The sequence below is a fragment of the Dunckerocampus dactyliophorus genome, chromosome 4, assembly GCF_027744805.1.
Source record: "Dunckerocampus dactyliophorus isolate RoL2022-P2 chromosome 4, RoL_Ddac_1.1, whole genome shotgun sequence".
Classification (NCBI taxonomy): Eukaryota; Metazoa; Chordata; class Actinopteri; order Syngnathiformes; family Syngnathidae; genus Dunckerocampus; species Dunckerocampus dactyliophorus.
Window position 1 is genome coordinate 3,476,524 of NC_072822.1, and position 22,874 is coordinate 3,499,397.

General features: G+C 41.4%; 1 protein-coding gene across 1 annotated transcript in view; it reads left to right on the forward strand.

Annotated features, from left to right (window-relative positions):
• stpg2 (sperm-tail PG-rich repeat containing 2) overlaps nt 1-21,799 on the forward strand; it is a 64,648-nt gene extending 42,849 nt beyond the window's left edge. The window contains exons 11-14 of the mRNA XM_054773059.1: nt 3,800-3,959; nt 6,942-7,057; nt 14,648-14,798; nt 17,898-21,799. Of these exons, the coding sequence (XP_054629034.1) occupies nt 3,800-3,959; nt 6,942-7,057; nt 14,648-14,794 (423 nt within the window). The 3' untranslated portion in view covers nt 14,795-14,798; nt 17,898-21,799. The remainder of the gene's footprint in view (nt 1-3,799; nt 3,960-6,941; nt 7,058-14,647; nt 14,799-17,897) is intronic.
• Nucleotides 21,800-22,874: the final 1,075 nt, after the last annotated feature.

Consider the following 22,874-nt stretch of genomic DNA (forward strand, 5'->3'; position numbering starts at 1 on the left):
TTAAGGCCCGTCTACGACCTCATTAAGGCCTTATGACACTACAGCCTTTACCACGGCTACTAAAAGCCCGCAGATGGTTATCATCAGGCTTCATGATGAGACACCAGCTGTGCTCATACGCATTAGCAGGCAATTCCAGGAGGGAAAAACAAGCAAATATTCACTGTTGGTGTAAATAAATTCAATGTATTGCTTTTATTTATACATAGGGTAGCGGTTGTCAAACTTTTCGACCTCATGACCCCTCTCAGGGGCCTGGAGTTATTAAAATCCAATGTATTGCAATAACAATGCACATTGCATGCGTTCTCTATGAGGTCTTGGTCCTTTTGGCAATCTTGCACCTCATGAAAGCAAAAAAAAAAAAAAAAGTGCGTTGTTCTAAAGGACTCTGGACAGCTGTTTACTTCCTCTTGCAAGACGGTAAATTTAGCATCTCGAGGGCTTTCCGTGCTGATTGCGCGAGCGCTGCGCTCGATAATTATGTGTCAGACATTAAAATGACAAGCACATACGTTTTTCTCAAAATAGTTGCCGTCGAGTTCATACTCGCAGCCGTCGGTTATCGCTCAATTACAAGCAGCGGAAGGATACTTGCTGCTCCTCCAGTGCGCAAAGTGTTAAACACCATCATCACCGTCATTATGTAGGTATTCAACATCATGAAAAAAAGGTCATTCTCATTAACAGTAGTAGAAATAGTATTGAGCTGTTTGGATATGGAATTGTATGTAATTAATAAGCAGAATACTAATGTACTGTAATTATAGTCATAGAAAAGTGATGTGATTTCAGGCGAAAAACTGCAATTACAATGAGGCAAAATATTATATATTATATATAATTTAGCATAGTATGTCTGCAGCGTGTCCACCATATTTGTGTTTTGCTGTCAATGATCCTCCCGCTGTGACCAGAGTGCAAAGCAAAATAGCCTGAGTTTGACTGCCGTAATTCATAGCACAGGTGGTGTGCAGTCAGGGCCAGCAAAGCCTTCTCTGCTGGCCTAACCATGACCAGAAGCACTGACCTACATTTACAACTTAAATTCTAATATTGGTTCAATTAAGTTATATTTATTCCCAACAGCTTCTTATCTTCATTTAGTAGCGTGTTTCTTGGCAGTATTGTATGTGTATGTTAGATTTTTTTGTCCAATCAGATTTTAGCTTCTACGTGTTGCCATGTCAATGTAATCTGCCCAGGGCCTTCAAGAGTGCTGGTTCCTGTCACATACATATTATTAGCAATGGGGCTGTTTTTAGCCAATCAGACTTTTGTTTCATCCCTCAGGAACAGCTTGCAGGCCCCCCACTTCAGATTGGCTGATCAGAGTAAATAACAGGCCCCCAGTCCGGATTGGCTGATCAGAGCAAATAACAGGCCCCCAGTCCGGATTGGTTGATCAGAGCAAAACTGTTCAACAAGCTAAGTTACGCCCACAATGGCTGACTAAGTAGGAGAAATTGACATCTATGGTGAGTAGATGTATTTTATTTAAAAGTTTTAGGTTTTTGTGGTTTGAACGTGGGGTAAATGGCAACGTATGGGAATACAGATTGGAATCATTATTTTTTTTAAACAATACTGACCCTCAACATGTTGCTGTATATTCTCCTGTAGTTGTACCTAGTACAGAATTGTCTTATATTTGCGTGTTATTTAACGTGTTTAAATGAAGCATGTAATGTAAATAATATGCCATAACTGCTTCGGAATGTCGTGTTTTTCTGACAGAATACAGCATGTTTAGTCGGAGCCAGTTGGCTCATGAGGCGATAAAGGCGGCTGCGAAGGGCGCCGTGGCCTCCAGGGCGGTGCCAAAATATTGGGGGAAAATTCACCTTGATTCTAATTATTTTTCAATGAATCCAACACTTCCATTCTGCACCCACATGTTGTTGCTTCTTCCTACTGTGGCCATAATTGAAAGTGAAATGGCGCTGGTTAGAGATGATTAAAGATGGACGGCTACCGAGGTAGAAGAATAGGAGGAAGGGCCAGTTTGAGCTAAACGACAGCTCGGCAATGTTAAGTCTTAATGGATGGCGCTGCTATATTCAGCCCTCAGCATCAATTATTCACAGGACAAGACTACCTTACCAGGTGACATGCGCCCCCCCCCCCCCCTTCACATTCACCACGTCCACCCTTCACGTTCACATTTCTGTCATTATTGTCAGTGCGCACTCACCTCATCACATTCACATCAGCAATGTTTCTCACAGAGCAGAGCCTGAAAGACTGGCTTGCTTATTTGAAAATCACCAGTGATATTTTTGGACAATGCTGCACCAGCCGTGCTCATCCCTCTGCGGAGGAGAAGCGCGATGACAAGTCCACAATTGAGCCTTTGTTTGTCTCTGTTAGCAGCGTGTTGCCATATGTTGACTAATAGTCCGACAAGTCTGGCTTTGTGCTCCGATGACAGATGGCAAATGATGGAGGCCCAAAAAGTGGGAAAAAATATGTTGCACTTTGGACAAAAATAGTACAACATGCACACACACACACACACACACCCACACACACACACACTCTTTTTTTGTACCTTTTTGTATAATTGAGTGAGAAATTAAGTGACCAAATCTACCTCTTAATGCCATGTATGATATGATAAGTTCAAGCGCACTGGTGGATTTGAGTGTTAGGCAGAGGCTTTCAGACATCAACCAATCACAGCACGGAAAAATGCTGATGTTACCGCACACCTGCTAGCTGGCCCTGTGAGGTAAATCTGAAATCTGATAGTGTACTAATAGTGTTTAATAGTGTTTTTATAGTGACAAGAGCCATCACTACTGATTCTGCAGGCTCTGGGCGGATTACATTGACATGGCGAAACATCAAACATCCACAAACGCTACAGGAAGCAGTGCAGCCAAGAGACACGCTACAAAATGAAGATAAGACTGTTGGGAATAAATGAATACGATGTCATGGAACAAATACTAGAATTTAAGTTGTAATTGCAGGTCAGCGAAGCAGAGAAGGCTTTGCTGGCCCTGACGGCACACTGCTGCTTAAAATCATAATTATAAATGTAGGCCAGTGCTTCTGGTAGTGTTTCGGCCAGCAGAGAAAGCTTTGCTGGCCCTGACGGCACACCACCACTGATTATATATTAATTTCCCCTTTTGAACTTTGTTTTGGTAATCTATTGTTGACATTTAAGAGTGGTAGTAGCTTAAAACACCCAATATTGATATGATTTATTTTACTTTATAACATTATTTACTATTAGTAATGGTACTCTTGCTGTAAAGTCTCCTTTTGATATTCATTTCTGAAAATATAGAGACATTTTGCTTTTCGCTATGGCATGTCTGGAACTGGAATAAACCTGATAATGATTTAATGCTAATCATCCAACATTGAGCATGTGTTACCTACCTTGTTAGATGAGCGGATTCAATGTTGTGCACTAAATTAGTGTTTTTATTTTAGAGTACACAGCACAGGGCTACTTGTTATTTTATTATCATGCCAGTTATGTATTCATAGGTTGCTCTTGCTGTAAATAAAACAAGGATTTCCTCCTCCCTGCGGGACTAATAAAGGATTTTCTTTTTTTCTGCATGTGCAAATCCGTCATTTTGTTAGTAATGGTAATTACAAGGAGGCTGTCATGAATGCACATGTTTAAGATTGCTTTTAAATCCCTCTCGTGCAATTGATTCTGTCCAGGTACTGAACTCATACATGTCTGACTATAAACCCTATCATCTAAAGGCAACAGCATTTACATGAGAAAAGTTAGTTACCATGGTAACAGGTGTTGCTCTCCTCCTTTCTGTAGGACTCCCCAGCACCCAATGCCTACCATGTAAGCAGGCCATTCCAGGCAGCAGGTGGACACTCTGCAGCCAGAAGTGAAGACGCCAAAAGACGACAAAGCAGCTTTCTCTCTGCAGCACCACGACACGCGTCTTTTCTGCAATGTGTGCACAGCGGGCCCGGTATTAGACATGTGCCACGCAGCCACATAACCAGCTACCCATCAATGGCTCAGCTAACCAGCAATCATCCATTGTCATTTGCTTCATCATACATTTATGAACCATCTATTCATACAGTATATCCATTAGCCACATTGTATGTCAATCATCTAATCATATATCATACATCATCCATCTACCATCTATCCATTTATCATACTATCTATTTTTACTATATCCATCATCAATTTGTCAACCATCTATCCATCTATCATACATTGGCAATTTATCAACTATCAATTTCTATTATATCCATCTATCCAGCTATCATACACCGTCAATTTGTCAACCATCTATCATACATTATGTATTTATTAACTCATTCAATCCCAGCCATTTTTCAAAAGACAACCCCTTCAGTACCCATTTTAGACCATTTTGACTGATCTTTCAAGGCACACAGAATATTGTGTTCTATGGTTATATAAACATGGAACCTACCAAAAGACTCCCGTCTTTCATCAGAAAAAAGGTTGTTTCTACCTTTCTACCTAATCAGCAGTAGAGCAGAGGAAAGTTTCTGGAAAATATCAGTTCCCGACTAAAAACGTGTGAAAAGATACATTTCAAGCATAACATTCACTTTGACACAACTGTTTTTTGCTTTAGTGACAGCTCAGATACGTGAACAACTATACCACAACATAAACAACACAAAGAATTAGTTTGTTTTACATCAAAATAACAATCTATTTACAAATATAACACCATGAACTATTTACAATTTTCACATTTGGAACTGAACTATGTGTGTGCATGCATGCGTGTTTGTGTGGATGCGTGAAAAAATTTCCGGACAATGCGTAACCTTCTGCACGCCAGACTCATCCACGGTCGCCCACTTCCTCCTTCCTGTCATGTGTGATTCTTCATTGAAATGATCCCTGCCGAGCTCTTATCAAATGCACTTTTTTACCCAATCCAATCCATCCATCCATCCATCCATCCATCCATCCATCCATCCATTTATTGACATCTGGAGATATTTATTGGGGCAGGAGTACAGTGCCCCGCCCTCCAATTAGCTCTGTCTCAGTGTGCCTCCGAGCTAATATTTACTTCAATTACAGTCTCAATGGAAACAGTGTTGTTTCAAAATGGATAGATTCCTGACTTAGTTGGATAATTTATGACTTGGCCCATTTCACCACGGGGACTCAACCCATGAGGCACCTCCAACCGTTTAACCAAATTCCAATTTGCATATAAATAGATTTGCACTGTTTGCTGTGGTGTTTCTTACGCAGACACACACACATACGCTTTGAAATGTGCTTAGTGGTACACACAGCCACAATCATTTTAGCCATTACGGAATTTGCATAAATGAATAGACCTACAGTGTATGGACCATTAGGGAACATTACATTCTTCATCGTTCTAACGAAGCTAAACATAAACAACTACAAACATGTCAAGTCCCTGCAGAATGACACGTTCTCGCCATTCTCAAAGTGTATGTGTGTGTGTGTGTGTGTGTGTGTGTGGTTTTTAGTCTGTTACGTGTACACTGTGTTCCAAATTATTATGCAAATGGGGTTTTCGTATCAAAAACATAAGATGTTTTATTTTTCAATGAAATTCATGGATGGCATTGTCTTGGGGCTTTTTGGATTACTGATATCAATCTCGGACAACCGTCATAATTAGTTTGCCAGGTGAGCCCAATTAAAAGAAAACTACTTAAAAATGATGTTCCACATTATTTATTAAGCATGCCACAGATTTCAAGCAACATGGGAAAGAAAAATAATCTCTCTGCTGACAAAAAAGTGTCAAATATTGCAATGCCTTGGACAAGGCATGAAAACAATCATTCATGAAAACTTTTGTACAGTGAAGAAATCTGTCTCTGATTCAGATGACATCCGGGATCGTGCTGATAAAGGCATCATGTCAATGGTTTCTGCCAGAAAATGTATGGAGTCAAGAGAGGACCTGCTAAAAAGCGAAAAGCCAAAGCAGTAAACAGGTATTTGAAGCTGCTGGTGGATCTGAAGTCCCATGAACCTGAAGGTGTAGGATCCTCCATAGGCTTGCAGTTATGCATAAACCTACTATTTGGCCACTACTAACCAATACTCAAAAGCACAAACGGTTGCAGTGGGCCAACAAATACTTGTAGATGAATTTTCAAACAATCCTGTTTACTGATGAGGGCCGTGCAACCTTGGGTGGTCCGGATGGATGAAGTAGAGTACGGCCGGCATATCTCAACAAGGCTGTGATGTCAGCAAGGAGGTGGCTGAGTCATGTTTTGGATGGGAATCATTGAGAGAGAGCTGGTAGGCCCTTTATGGTCATTGAAGGTGTGAAAATGACCTCAGCAAAGTAGCTAGAGATTCTGGCTGACCACTTTCTTCCATGGCACAATATGAAGAACCGTACCTTCTGTAGCAAAATTACCCTCATGCATGACAATGCACCATCTCATGCCGCAAACAATACCTACCTCTCTGTCATTGGCTGTTATGAACATAAAAAGAGAGAAACTCATGGTTTGGCCCCCTTTTTTCCCCTGACCTCAACCCAAGTGAGAACCAATAGAGCAACGTCAAGCAAAAAATCTGAGGTTGCAGATCACAACAACCAGTGAAATGCTATGAAACTGTTATGCATAATAACGTGAAACAGTGCATTTTAAGTTTATATTATTGTAAAAAAAAATACTGTTATCATTGGGAGGTTTGTTCAAAAACATTCAAACTGTACTCTAAAGGTTGATGACTTGAAAATGACGATGACTGTAATTTATATTGACTCATTAGCAAAATCAGAGGAAAAGTATCATTTGCATAATAATTTGGAACACAGTGTATATGTGTATCTTTGTGTCACATGACTATGTCCAAATGACTTCTGTGGAAAAAAGGTCATTAAAGTAACAGAGATAGTGGTGGACCAAGGCATGAGCTTATTTGTTGTTGTGTCTGTCTTAACTAGGTCCAGCTCACTACAACCCCGGTGTGATATCCTCCACTCCAATGGTCCTGATGGCCTCCAGGGAAAATCGCTTCAAGGTGTCCATGAACACCAACCCTGGACCTGCTGCTTATCAGGTACCCTTGTGGTTAAAAACAAATCTATTTCTGTGTTCTTTTAATGGAAGTAACAACTTCGGGGTACAGCTGCTTGTTATTATTAGTCTATATATATATATATATATCTGTGTGTGTGTGTGTGTGTGAGGTGATTGGGAGAGCGCCACGTTGCTGGCGGTCCTCACTGACTTTGAGTGGTGAACATCAAAGACAAAACAACAGAGTTTGTACGCGGTTGATGTCCATGCAAATACGCTCACGTTATCACCCACCCCCGAGCCTCCGTAAGTGGGTATAGATTGTCAAAATACCCGCCACAGACACTTCATGAGCCATTTCATCATCCACTCCAGACGTTTCACCTCAGTCTGACAAAGTGTCCCCAAGCTGTCGTCGTCATGGACTTTGATACTTTTTTTTTTCCATCTTCTGTTGCATCACAGAGCGTCAGTGATGGATGCTATTGTGTCTTTGTGTGTTCAATGTGCATTTTTTTATGTCTGTGCAAATAGTCCAAAAATGCAGAGTCTCCAGTGTGGGCGCATTGTCAAATATCCAGCATGTTATCATTCAGAGAAATGTATTTAAAATATGACTTCATTTGGGTTAGTTTTTGCCATTTATTTGCAGCGTTTGGTGTGCACAGAACGTGTTAGTAGTGCGCATTACTGCCATCTACAGGACTGGAGTGGAACAGTATCACCCGGCACACCAATCAAATGAGTCAGGAGGACATGTTTACGATTCTTTGGCCCTGGGGAACGTTCCTGGAAATTTGTCCACACTGTGCCGGATTAGTAAATACAGTAGTTAGCTCGGTAGCATACTATGCTTAAAGCAGTGGCCGTCTCTAATGTCCCTGCAGTGATCCCTTAGCCTGCGCATTAGAGTTGGACAATGTGGTGTAAACAAAGAATAATAGGAGTGTAAAGGTAACTATAGGGGTGTTATTTCATGTGTACAGGGTTATAATAATGGCAAAAAACATATTTAGAAAGTCCTAAACAGGTTTTCAGTGCGCTAACTGTGAAAATATTCCATTGATTAGTATCGAATCCTACTTTGCAGAAATTCACTTATCGCAGTCTGATCTGGAACCAATTAACTGCGGTAAAAGAGGGACGGCTGTATTAATACTTGTACAAGTGCTGCATTCATCAAGCACATCTGAAACTTCCATATTGAAGTTTAAACACGACATCATGACTCTATCTGGAATGCACACCTCAGCTCAAGTCTGGGTAATTAGCCTCGTGACTGCGGATCCGTACGACACCACAGGCCATATGGAGTTAAAGGGATGAGAGGGTGTCAAAGACGAGGCGGCGTGAGGGACGTGAAGGTGGGAGGAAGTAGAAGAAGAAGAGCAGCTGAACACCCTTGTTAAAAAAGCCCAGCCGCCTCTGCTGCTGGAAATGTGTTCCGATGGCAAGCAGATGGCGGCGCAGGGGGAATTGCACCTATTTGGGCATTAGCGTCAATGCGTGTGCATGCGCGCTCATCTATGAAAGTGGCTGTAATGTGCTATCGCTGCCTTCTTGAGCTGCATTAGCCCACTGATAGAGCTCATTTAGAAGCTGAGAGAGGCGCCTACTTCTGGAGAGTAGGCTTGATTACCTTTCTCCCGCATACGACATCATTCTTATTGGTTGAGCTTCATTTAACAGCCTGTGTGTGTGTGTGTGTGTGTGTGTGTGTGTGTGTGTGTGTGTGCGTGCTGCACTTCAATATAAAAAGACAGGGGGACTGGTTGTCAAGCACAAACAGAGGAAATAAATGATATGATCTTTGCAGGGTTGTAAATCTCTTCCTAGATGGGTTTGATGTTCATTATCAGCTCCAACATAGCTGACATTTCCATCAGAGCCTCCTCTGTGTTGGTCTGTTTACCTCTCCACATGTGAGTTTTTATACTTTTAATGATTACTGCTGCCTGAACCTCTTGGCCGGGATCAGCGAGGTTACAGTTCTCATGTTAATGATGTGTACAGCTAATGTACTGTAATCTAGCGACTTGCGGTGAGGTTCATGGCAGCAGGTGACTCCCTCTGAGTTTTTTTTTAATGTTAATACAGGTTGCTCATTAAGTGGATAACCAAAAAAAAGAGAATGATGCACAATTCAATATTTTCAGAATGTTTTCAGATACTACTTAGACCCATTTATTTATTTATTTTTTATAAATTGGAAAATATTTGTGTTCTTACCTTTTGTGTATGAAATACATGCAGCCTTTCCTTCTCCAGGAAAAGTTCTGATAATTTGTTGATAAAGTCTGACCATCTCCTGGTAGGTTTGGGTGAATAATCCTCCATCTGGGAAGACAAATTTAATTCATTCATCCAGCCGTGCAGAAATTTATATTGAAAAAAACAAAAACGCTGGCTTTTCCTCTGTGGAAGTTCGTCAGTGACAAGCACCTTCAAGCTCACGCACACCCCCCATCCCTTTAGAATGCAGTGTAATTTCTATAGCCTTTTGGATCTTCCTTGTGAATTTCTGTTAACAGCTAATCATAATGCCCAAAGCAATGTCTTCTAGTCAGCAATTCCCTCTCCCACACTGCCCGTGCCTCCTTTTTTCTAGTTTATGCCTTCTTCCTGCTCTTTCCGCTTTCTTTTTCTGCAGCTGCGAAATGATATAAACTTACCTTTCTTTTCCATGTAGGTCCCTTGAAAACACAGCAATTAATGAAGCTAGGAGTGATGCCTGCTGTTGCGTGGCATCACACGACACAAAGCAGGAAGGAATAATGCCACGACTGCTTCACCGATGCTGGAAGTGCTGGTGACAATGCATACCCACGCGGGAACAATGCGGGTGGCCATGGCGAATTGCGTGACAATGCGGAGGCAAAATGCGTGCAAGCGTAACCCCCACTTAAGTGTGGCCTGTCACGCATCTTACAGGGTTTTTAAGACGTTTTGACAGTCAAGGTTAACAGGTGTCGTGTGGACATTTTTTCAAATACACAAAACATTGTTTTACTACATTGATGTGTTGTAAACGTATTAGCAACGGTGACTATAGTGACTAGTACGACCGGGCTAAAGGGAACGGAACCGCAGTGAAATAGTTAGACTTTTTGGAGAAATGCTCCGGTGACTTCTTTTGTTGAGAAAGTGGATGATTGTGGGCTCTAAAGCTCACGCATGAAGAGATTATGAGCAGTCAGACCCAGATAAAGCATGTGGCGTAAGCCGCTCTCCTTGCGAGAGACAGCTTGATTCACAAGAGCTCCAACAAAATTTCTGCTGTTGCACGTGACCATCATGCCTGTCAATGATGCACACACACACACACACACACACACACACACAGTTTATAGAGTTATCATCTGTATTTTTCTTGCCTATATCCGTGTTAGGCTTGTGTTGCACGTCTTGTACTACACGTGTGTGTGTGTGTGTGTGTGTGTGTGTGTGTGTGTGTGTGTGTGTGTGTGTGTTGTGGGAATGTCTCGTGTTCACTCGTGTACACATGCGTAGCGACCCACTAACACCATTCCCCGCATACATCCACCTTTCCCTCTCCCCTCTCTGACCCACCCAAGCATCCCATAATCTCCCTCATCATTACCATGCCGGTGGCGTCGTCACTTCTTAAACATCAACACCCTCCTCCACACTCCCAACCTGCCGCGCACCCCCGAGGGTGACCCGGAGTTGAACCCGCAACCCTGTTCCCATCAGGATCAAGACTAAGATCTGAGCGGTCCAGCCCATGTGCCTAAATCCTAGCAACGTTGTTTCGGGCATACTGATGATGTGCACGAGCACCGGAAGGTCAGAGGAGGTGGGAGAGAAAAGGAGGGAGGGAATGACTTGACAGCTTTGATATCTCACAGGAAGTACTTCCTCAAGCACTTCCTGGGCGGGAGGGATGCAGGATTCGTAAAATGTGTATTTCACCACCTGTTGCAGCACACAAAGTTATGCAAAGTCATGACAGTATATCAGAACCAAATGAAAGTTTTACTCTACAGTACTGCCTTCTTTACTGTATATTCACCTAGTTGTTAGTTATTATTATTATGTTACTGTATGATGGCCATTCAATGTGGAAAGACTTTCATTGAAAGAAGTTTGATGGAATCATTTTCCTGGCACTAGGACTATGTTTTTGGTCCATTCCATTTTCTTCTTCGGGTCCGGGTGGCGGGGGCAGCGGTCTCAGTAGGGAAGTCCAGACTCCCCGTTCCCCGGTCCACCCAGTTCCACCGGGAGGACACCAAAGCGTTCCCAGGTCAGCTGTGAGACATAATCCCTCCAGCGTGTCCTAGGTCTGCCCTGGGCCTTCTCCCGGCTGGGCATGCCCGGAACACCTCACCAGGGAGGTGTCTGGGAGGCATCTGGAATAGATGCCTGAGCCACCTCACCTGGCTCCTCTCGATGTGAAGGAGCAGCGGCTCTACTCTGAGCTCCTCCCGAATTACAGAGCTCCTCACCCTACCTCTTAGGGTGAGTCCAGCCACTCTACGGAGGAAACTCATTTCAGCCGCTTGTATCCTTGTGTTTTTTTGGTCCAAGCCAAATAAATCATTTCCTAACAATTTCCCATTTTAACTTGATGACTCAAAATTGGAAATGATCCATTCCACAGAAAACTTATCACGATGCTAAAACCTTGACTAACTGAAGACTGACATTAAAGCATAAAAGAGGTTAACTGCTCATAACGAAAAACACACGTCTTTCTCTTTTGTGTGTGTTCTCAAGACATAAAAGCAGCTAAAGAAAAGGCAGTCAAGAACGCACGTAATGGGGCACAACTGTTCTGCCTATGAAACCTTCTAAGAAACCTCCAAAAGCCGCCAACAACGTTCCATTTACAGTATATAATGTGACCTGCATATTAACCTTGCTAAAGCGACATTGTTACACCGAAGAACTACGTTACTGGCGTAGTGACACCTCACCACACCACACCGGCTAGCGACTAGCTTCACCACACACTCGCTCACAACGCATCAGGCCACTAGCAAGAGGTAACGGTACATATTGGAGCTGCCGCCACTGCTGCTGTGTTTTCAGTGTGTAGCGTTCCTTTCTATGTTGCTATGGGAAATCAATGTGTCCAGGAAGGAAGTTCCGGGAATGACCAAAGTACGGCAAAATACTGTAAGTATTACATGTTATCATGAATGTACCTGTTACTACATGGATATAAAACCATCAAGAGGTGGAGGTGTTTTAATAGGTTTTTAGGCGGAGCTAGTGTGTCCCTTTACGTGCAGGAATTAGCTGCCTCTTTTTAGCAGTTTTTAGAACTTTAGAACACACAGGAAAAATAAATACTGTACATGTGTGTTCATGTCTCACATAAGGATTGTGGATGATGGGCAAAATTCCCCCCCTAAAAAGTGCAGTTTTCCTTTAATATGATTTATTGTTTTAATAAATCACTCATGCTGGGTCACTTTGAGTGCATAAGTGCGTTCACACTGAGAAGTAAGTTGTCAGTGCGTGAATGTTGCACTTAAAATGGTTAAAATGGTGAGTGTGCAGTGCTGGACAATAAAACAAAAATAAATAAAGACAAGCGGTATAGAAAATGGGTGGCTATTTTGCAGCATATTTTAGCCACAATACATCAGTAATTTAGAATTTTAGACTATTTGAAACAAATTCAGAAAACCATGTCTCTCAAGTAGATCAAATCTACCTGTATAAAGTAGAAGCATAACAAAAATACCTATTTAGTGTCGTATAGTAGTAGCGACGTAATCACCGGAAAGAGATGAGCTGGATAATGTTGAGCGGCACGACAGTACTGACAAACGACGTAAACTAAACACACGTCTCTTGACTGAGTAACACAACATTTAGCATTTGAATAGAAAAATCAACATTTCTTAGTGAGCGTGGTGACGAAGGAGGTGGCTGTCGTGCCGCACGTGTCTTTTATTTTCATGAGATACTTCTTAACATCCTGCAAAGTCAGCGCCGTCTCATTCATGCTATAAAAGCCACCGTGAGTCCACTCTTTTCTTTTCAACTATGCTGGCGTATCTCTCCCTTTAACTTCACCGCCCGTTTGTTTTTACTTCTGCTTTCTTTTCTTCTTCTTCTGTGGCTTCCACCCAGTTTTCTGCCACTGTGGCTCCTCCTGGATGACGTGTAAAATGCTGACACGCTGAGGTACAACGGTGGAAGACGTTTATAGCGGCTGTATTTTAATGATAATAAAAAAACAGTACACGGCGAGAGCGTATTGATAATCCATCGTAGCAGTAAATATCGCGATATTTTGATATATCGATATTTTCTCACACCCCTGATTAAAAAGGAGAGACAGAAGAAGAAAAGGCGGGTAAATATGGCGATTATGATAAGCGCACAACGACAGTCATTGATTTGGGACAGCACTGTACTCAAGGGGGCCGTAAAGGGGGGAAAAGTTAGGGCAATTCCAAGGGCCCATGACTGACAGGGGCCCAAGTAAGTAGGTCAATCATTTTGCTGTCTAGTTGTGATTTAAAAAAATATATATATATATATAGTCAGGAAACAATAAAACAAACTCTTGTATTTGGTAGTAACAGTTAAATATCCACATTGACTTCCATATTGACTGACCACCCCCCATAGCCACATGAAATGGTTTGGTCCACTACCACCATCACGTGCTATGTAGCTGCAGCATGTTGCCTGTCAGTCTGCAGCTGTGGCAGAGCAGAGTGAAACTATGCTACCGGTGCCTCGTAAAGTCTGGGAGTGAAAAAAAAAGAAAGGTGAGAGAACAGAAGCAAACAAAAAGGGTGTCAATATGTGACCCCTTTTTTTGTAGCCTAGCCAGTCTGTGTGTCGTGGAAATGAACCTGTCCACCATGAAATAAGATAGCAGGCATTTAATCAGCACAAGTCAATGCTTACATGTATTATTAAAGCAGTTGCCCGCCCCCATTTACCAGATTTGACAAGAAATGAGTCAGCAGCAGCCCTGTCTCCCCGTAAATTTACCCCACTTTGTCTCAGTGAAGAAGGTGAGCAACACTGTGTGTGCTTGTGTGGATGGAGGGGGGCAAGGTGATTTTTGTTTTTCCATGGGGCCCAGAAGTCCTGGTGGCGCCCCTGACTGTACTGTCAGAATGACTGCACTCAAGAACTAAGTACACAGTGCACACAGTATACTTACTGAAGTGTACTGGCTGAGAAGGACATCATCATGTGTAAAATGAAACCTCTGTTTCTTTAGATGAATTCAAGGTGTTCGAGATGATCTTACCTCATGTGTCTTTTCCTAGCCATTCCAGCAAACTCCACAATGCTGTGTGCTTCCCATGTTTCCCCAATCAACGCCTTTCCCGCTATCTCCTGTTGACTTCCGACACTTTGGTTCATTATTTGAAGAACTGCAGTCATTAAAACAAACGACATTAACACGGAAGACAAGACATCTTACTGCTTTGAATGCGAGTCTGCTTACTTCAGCGTCCTGCCCGTGTTCTTCTTCTCTCCTCATCTTCTCTTTACAGCTCTTGTTGGCGCTGCTCCTTATTTTGGGGTAAGTGTTGTTGCAAAAAAGCTAAAGAAAAAGCAAACCACAGACTCGCATAGTTAATCTTTTGATGCACATTTCCTCCTCTCTGGTTGTGTTTGTGTACAGTTGAGTCCAAGCGTCATGAACACGGTGCTGAAGGGAACCTACAACGTGACACTCAACAATCCTCTTTGTCGCCACCGCCGCTCTCGCCTGGACCGCCATCCCAACGACGTCTCAACTGATACGTTTGTGGCTACCAATACGTCTTAGCAAGGTGGGCCATTTGAATGCACACTCCTGATCAAAGTTTTATGAGCAGTTGAAAAATTGCAAGAATTTACATTTTGCACTGTTGAATCTTAAGGTGCTTCAAAATGCAAAAAGAAGAAATGAGAGTGAGACAAAAAAACATATTTTGAGTCAGCAATTTATAGGCTGTTCATCAGCTGAACAACGTTTAAGACCCTAGCTCAAAAACAGCCCAAACCCCCCAGATATAGAAATAAAATGTTCAAAAAAGGACTCAGTAATGAGTAGCTGCACCATTCTTGTTAATCGCATCAAAAATGGGTTTGGGCATACTTGATGCTAGTGTTTCCAGGAGGCTAGTGGGAATGTTGCTCCAGGTGGAGAAGATGGCTTCATGGAGGGCATCCGCTGTCTGGAACTGATGTCCATTTTTGTAAACTTCCCTTGCCATCCATCCCCAAATGTTCTCAATTAGATTTAGATCAGGGGAACACGCAGGATGGTCCAAAGGAGTGATGTCATTCCTCTGGAAGAAGTCCTTTGTGAAGTGCAGCGTTGTCCTGTTGAGAAAGCCAGTCATTACCACACAGATGAGGGCCTTCAGTCATGAGGGATGCCCCCTGCAAAATCTCCACATAGCCAACTGCCGTTTGACGCCCCTGCACAACCTGAAGCTCCATTGTTGCATTGAAGAATCATATTGGGGCCCCCTCCACTGTGCCGTGTGGAAAACATCTCAGGTGGGATCTCCTTGTCTTGCCAGTAACGTTGGAAACCATCAGGACCGTCAAGGTTCCATTTTTTTCTCATGAGAGAATAAAACTTTCTTCCACCTTTCATTGTCCCATGTTTGGTGCTCTCATGCCAATTCCAAATGAAAACTTTTGTGGCGTTGAAGGAGACGAGGCCTTTGTATTTGTATTTGTACTTTATTCATCCCACAGCGGGGAAATTCACTTGTTACAGCAGCAAGCAAGCAAGCAATTGAAGATGTCTTTTCTTTTTAAAAACCCTTCTCTCGCAGATTCCGTCTGATGGTTATTGGACTGCACTCGGCACCAGTAACAACTTTCATTTGGGCCAAGGTGTCTTGACAGACAACCAATCAGATTCTCTGGCTTAGGGCCGTGGGGGAATTTGTTTGTGTCTAGCACTTAATTTTTTTGACAAATTGTCTTACTACGTATGTTACTACGTATTACTACTGCAGCTCACCAATCCGACCGCATTCAAAGAGAGAAAGCTTTTTTGCCTTTGCCACCAAGAGATCATAATAGTGTTAATACCTGACAGAAAATGACATTCAATCCACATTTTGCCAAGATTTTGGCTTTTAAAGGCTGTGGTCTCAGCTGATGAACAGCCTATTTCACTTTAACGGTTGTTTTGCAATAAATTGAAAAAAATGTGGTTTCACTCCCATTTGTTTTTTTGCATTTTGAAGCTCTACCAAGAACCTCCCTAAAATCCAACAGTGCAAAATGTAAATTCTTGCAATTTTTCAACTGGTCTTTTGATTTTGATCAGGAGTACCGGAAATTCCAGTGTATAAGCCGCACTGGCGTATAAGCTGCACCCACTCGATTTTGAGGGAAAAACAGATTTGTTCATATACAATCCGCACCGGTGTATAAGCCGTACGTGACCATGTCATAAAATGACATATTGTGGTGCGCACAAGTCCATGAGGACCAGGCAGCTCTTTGACAGGAGCCCATAATGGGCTATGAAAAAACTCACAACGAGCTTGCCAACCCATTGGAAATCGCAAGAGGTCATTACTCAATATAACAGTCTGACTCATAGCAACTTAACACTCTAAAGGTACCCAGGAAATATACATTACAAGTACCAATACGAGTTTAAATTTACAAACAGCAGCTATTTTAACATCTACCCATAATGCATTACTGCCAGAAGAGCAGTTCATTGGAGGACAAGCAACATAGATGGATGCTGCAATGCTGTCTCGGTCCACCAGAGGAGCCCAGAGGGAGGCTCAGATGCAATGCTTTATGGGAAAACTTTAAAAGTTATTTTTTTCATTTTAAACTCATATTGATACATGTTTATATATTTATCAGGTACACCTTTTGAGTATTAAGTTGCTGTGTGATGAATGTAGTGCTATTAGTATTAGTAGTAAGTGTTTTTAGTGAGATGACACCGTGAGTCAGACTGTTATGTTGTTGTACTGATATGCTGTATATAGTGACCTCCTGTGAGTGCCATTGGGTTGACAAGCTCAGTGTGAGTCACCGATAGCTCGTCATTGGCTCCTGCCAAAGAAAGAGCAACTGGTTCCTCACTGACTCACAAGCGGCACAGTAATTAAACAATTAGTAGTAGTTCTGAAGTAAAGGATTAGACTTTAGCCATAGATTAGCCATAGATTAGCCACACCGCTGCTCAGGGTTCAAAGGTGAAGAAAAAAGTACACCGTAATTTACGGTATATAAAATACTACTCACAAAAAGTTTCAGTCTTTGGGTGAAATTTCAGGATGAAGCTAAAATGCAGTAGAACCTTTATGAGTGAACTTAAGTTGATCTTGTGTATTTTGAATGCACACATCCGACTGTTAAATGTTCCAGTACTTCAAGCACAAAGTGCACTTCTCTAACAAGGAGCTGAATGGCAAAATTCACAGATTACAGGAAATGTATTTTACATTTTCAAAGGAAGGCACAGAGTATGCCTTTTCTGAGATCCTTCCACTCTCTCTCTATCTCTTTTTCAAGCTGCTGATGACAGTCCGTGACATTCAGGGGGCACTCCCCTGTGGGAACATCCTGTTTGCAGCCTCGCAATAGAGGTACTGTTGATGAGTTGTTAGGTGTCCTCTTGGTCTCGTGATGTCTAAATGCGAACATCATGATTCTAATTCAAGCAGGAAACCTTTTGGACGATTGCTCTTCTTGTTAGAGAACAGCAAGCCTTGCATTGAAATGTTTAGAGAAGGTCAAATGAAGTTCACCTGTAAAGGTTATAATGCATTTCAGCTTCATCCTGAAATTTCAGCTAAAAGCTGAATTTCCATAACTTTTTGGGAGTAGTGTATCTCAACGCAAAGTTCATTCATGCACTGTTTAGTAACATTCTTACTTTTTCATAACAACTGCAGGAAACAACTTGGATGAAGATAAGTGCCCCTTCCTGGGAGATGGATTAAACAGTATGCTAAACATAGTCATCGTAATCTAAAAGCTGCAAGGTGCTTTTCCAACATGTCGCTTATATTGGTTTCCAGCAGCTCCTTGTGGGATCATGTTTTATTTAATGACAATCAAGCAGCTCTGGAGACAATTAAGGAAAAAAAAGTAATGTTAAAATGTCATATCTGAAGCCATATCTGCTGATTAGGCATAAATCAAGAATCCATTTATTATGTAGATTAGTGCTGACCGGCAGAGGAACAAACAGGTGTGAAAGTCACATAGGAGACTCATAACTCACAACAAGGTCCGATGTGGCTTACGCTTGCTGATGAAATTGGATTTTTAATTGATAGACGGACACACACACACACACACACACACACACACACACAGTATGTGTATATAGCACAACATCTATATGCTATGCTGTCCTGATTAGTTAGACTTCAAGGAAAACCTTAAAGGAGCTTTAACCTGCTCATTTCGGGGGCTTTTAAAATGATATTGGACCTCAGTGGGGCACTCCAGTAACTTCATTTGAATAAAGTAGTCCATAAATCTCAAGGTATGTACAGGGTAAATCTGCATTCTTCTCCTCTTGGCCCAAATGCTCAATTCGGGAACTCCTCCTCCAACCGCACCTACTCTGATGTGATTGTTCAGGGGTCCAAGGTCGGCCCCACCCCCAATGCTTAGATGCTTATATTTAGGTGCGCTCAACGGTCTGCAATTTACGGTAATTGGTTGAATATTGGACAATCCGAATTCATGAGACAGTTGTCCGTGAAGTGGCGAGAGCAGAGGAGCAGTTACCGTGAGGTAGGTCTTTAGCTCCCCTGAAAGCAAAAAAAAAAAATCCATTGCTGTCTTACTCCAGTCCTACATCCGAAAAAACACTTTCTGGCTGCCATTTTCAAGAAAAAGCGAAAAACTGTACTGAACAGAAGTCGCCGATTATCGCTGGGCACTCGGCAAGTTGCCATACGTAGCATACATACTTTAACGCCTGCAGCACTCTCTCGAAATATAACAAGAAAACTACAAAAAAAAACAGCAAAAATGGAAAAATCAACAGTCATTTTACAAAAATAAAGTAAAAATATTAAACGAATAAAGAATGACTTCATAATATGATGAGGAAAAATAACATCGTTTTAGCAGCACAATCACAAAACAAATAAAGTTGTTAATTTTGAAAAATTTGGTTGCAGAAAAAGTCAGAATGTTAAAGTATTGTGGGAATAAAGTCATTATCACAAGAAGAACATTTACAAGAAGAAAGTTAGAAGAAAGAAGAAAGAAGAAAGCTGTAATTTTACGAGAATAAAACTGTTAAGAGAAAAAAGCTGTCATGTAACAAGAAAAAGTCATCATTTTACAAGAATACCGTCATAATATTGTGATAAATAACGCCTTTCAAATTAAGTTGTAATTTTTGGAAAATTAGGTTGGGGGAAAAAGTTATAATTTTATGTGACTAAAGTAAAAATATTATGGGAATAAAGTCATAATATTACAAAAAGATTCATTTAGAAGAAAGTTGAAATATTTGGGAAATTTAGAAAAAAAGAAAAAGAAAAGCAAAAATGGGAATGAAGAGCAAGGACCGAAGTTGATACTAAATAAGAGGCTTTTTCACCTACATCACATCACAAAGCTGAGATGCACTTTTATCTTGAAATATGAACTGTATAAGTTACTTGAACAGTACAGTATCTACAGTACATGTGTTGTGTTACAAAATAAAAGTGGCCCTTGCATCCTTTCTTTTTTCACTATGTTGCCGTCGCTGGAAAACGTTTGGACACCCTGTCAAATGTTTGGATACACCTTCTCTTTCAATAGCATGAGAAAGTGTGTCCAAACTTTTGAGTGCTGCTGTTTGTGTTTTTAATTGGACAGCGACGGCGTTGATTGGTTTGTTTCCCTAAGTAATTCTTCCTGGAAACATACGTATCTTAAGCAGCTGTCGCTCGTTTGTTAACCAATAAAAAATACTGATTAACGTCCGTTTCAACAATTATCAAGAGTTCTATTGGGGACGGAGTCAAGGTTTGGCACAGCTAATTAGATGAAATAATGCCTCAGTCTCCGAGACAGAGCCCTTTAGCAAATGAGGTCATAAAAAGTGCCTTTTGGATGCCTGAGCACAATGAAAACAGTCATGAAGGCGGGGGGGACGAGCATAAGGACAGCTCACGGTACGTCTTTGGCCCACACGAGACGTCACTTAGTGGCCGCCTGCTGCTGCTGTGAGGAGCCGACGCAAAGGAGGGCCCGTTTCAGCATCCATCACTTTTACGGCGCTGGCCTGTTTGCATATTTTAGAGCTCTAAACAACGTGAGTGATGTGCCGTGTAATGCACTGTAATGGAGATTTATACAATCAGGGGGTGGAGGTGCTAGAGACCGTCCCGGAAACCAGGTGGGGCTGATTTATTTCATTTAATTAGATCGCTGATGTAAAACAGCTCGCGGGGGGGGTTAAAAAAGGTAAAGACGAGCGCCAAGGGAGAGATAAATACTTCCCTCCCTGATCTTCTCCTGACTCTCCTCTGCTGATACACAAGCTCTCCTTTATTTCCATGTCTTCCTCTTGTTGTGTTTTGTCTACTTCCTGTCTCCCGCCCCACTTCAACCCCACCCCTAGCTGAGTGATGATGCAGGGGTGAAGCCCTCATTAGGCTAAAAGGCCCACAGGGAGAATGCTGGATGATCACATTAGTAACACCAAATGAGCTGATATGCAAACTACCATCTCAACTCCTTCCTTGACTTGTATTTAGCCTGTGCACTTCCTGTGTTACCTCATCGTGTTAACACCTCTGACACCTGATGTTCAACATCTGGACCACAGCGTCACATTTGCTTGAAGAATGAGTTCATCTTACTCATTTATTTCATTGCTGTTTGTTGACTAGTCTGCAGCACATTCTAAACAAACAATAAAAAAAAGAAAATGTAATAAAACAGAAGCAAAAATGGAAAACCCTCTAGTAATTTTACCAGAATAAAGTAAAAAATATTAGGGGTATAGTCATTATATTTAGAGAAAATATTGTACTGTGTCATCATTTTATGAGAATAAGGTTGTAATATTAGGAGGAAAAATACATTATTTTAGAAGCGTAAAGAAACAAAACGTTATTTTTTTTAAAGTTTGGATATTATGAAAAATGAAAAACAGAATAAAGTTGTGATTTTTGGAAAATGAAGTTGGGGGGAAAAGTTAAGAATATGAGAATAAAGTCCAGATATGACCAGAATAAAGTCATAATATCGCAAGAAAAAAATGTACCGGAAGAGAGTTGAAATATTTGTAATTTTTTTTTTTATATAAACAGAAGAAACTTGCAAGAAAAACTTAATACGAATAATTGGGGATGTCAGAAGACACTCTGTTCACGAGACGAGACGATACACGAGATTGGGTCTGTGGGAACGAGATGAAACAAGATTTTAACATTACTTTGAAGAAAAGTACAATGACAAAATATAAAAATGTCATTTCATTTTTACTGTTTTACACTCTTGTGCGCTCCGTGTGTAAGCTACCGGCCCTGCCTTCATCCACTGAGACAAAGACTGACAAAAGGGCTCACTCCGTTCATGCCGTTGTTCTATGAAACAAACGTGCCAAGGTGCCAGAACCAATGCACAGAAACCAGTGCACAAAGTGAACGTGCTTCTTGCCTGTTTGGAGGCGGGAGACCGGCGGGACGAAAACAGACATGAACATGCCAATATATTGAAGCTGGAAAAATGATCAAATTCATTTTCATTTATTGTATTTATACATCTTTTAGGAGGAGTGTAGCAATGGTTACGCATTGTTGGGAAATGCATAACCAATTTTCCAAATGTGAAAATTATAAATAGTTCATGGTGTTATATTTGTAAATAAATTGTTATTTTGATGTAAAACAACCCCTTTTGTGTTGTTTATGTTGGTATAGTTGTTTAGATATTTGAGATGTCACAAAAGCAAAAAATATTTGTGTCAAAGGGAATGTTGTGCTTGAAATGTATCTTTTCACAAAAAGCTGGTTTTCTTCCTGTTTTAGTTGGGAACTGATATTTTCCTGAAACTTACCTATGTTCTACTGCTGATTACTACAGAACGGGAAAAAGTAGAAACAAACTGTTTCAGATGAAAGACGAGAGTTTAATCTTTCGTTTGGTAGGTTCCATGTTTATATAACCATAGAACAAGAAAGAAAGATCAGTCAAAAATCGTCTAAAATGGCCGCTACTGAAAGGGTTGAATTTTGAAAAATGTCTGGGATCGAATGAGTTAATTAATTAACCCATGAGACATTTTTTTTTCTGCATGAGAAACGTTTTAATTTTGCGAGATCTTGTGACCCCCTTACTAATAATACACTTTCAAAATGCTGCATTTTGCCAGACTTTTCAGTGTGAACACTCTCATGCACTCAAAAGGCTTAACTGAGTAGGAAATTGTGCAAACTGAGACACAGCATACTGAACAGGTTTCCAGGTCCTGCCAAGTGTTTCACTGTCAAAAGTGAATGTCACACTCACAAGTGAAAAACTCATCAAGGATCAAACTTGAGTTAAATCCATCCTCCGCTGACCTTATAACACGTTGCATCGATACATGCAAATGAAAAGCTCTATATTTAGCCGTCGTCATCTTAAGGTGACAGCTGCAAACTGGCAAAAAGGCATCCTGGTGGAAAGCCAGATTAGCTGGTGTCTTTAATTAAAGGAGATGTACAGTAGAGGGGAAAAAATCGATACGTAACGAGTGCTGACAAGGGCAGGCCAGACGGTGTGCCTTCAATTCAATGCGGAGGGGTCACAATTTGCACCGCAATCATCGCCCATTAGCAGGTGGAGAACACGGGTTCCCCCAGATGTTGTAGAACAATGACTGGATGCTATTTGTGTTTAATGCGTGACGTATGGTATGGTATGGC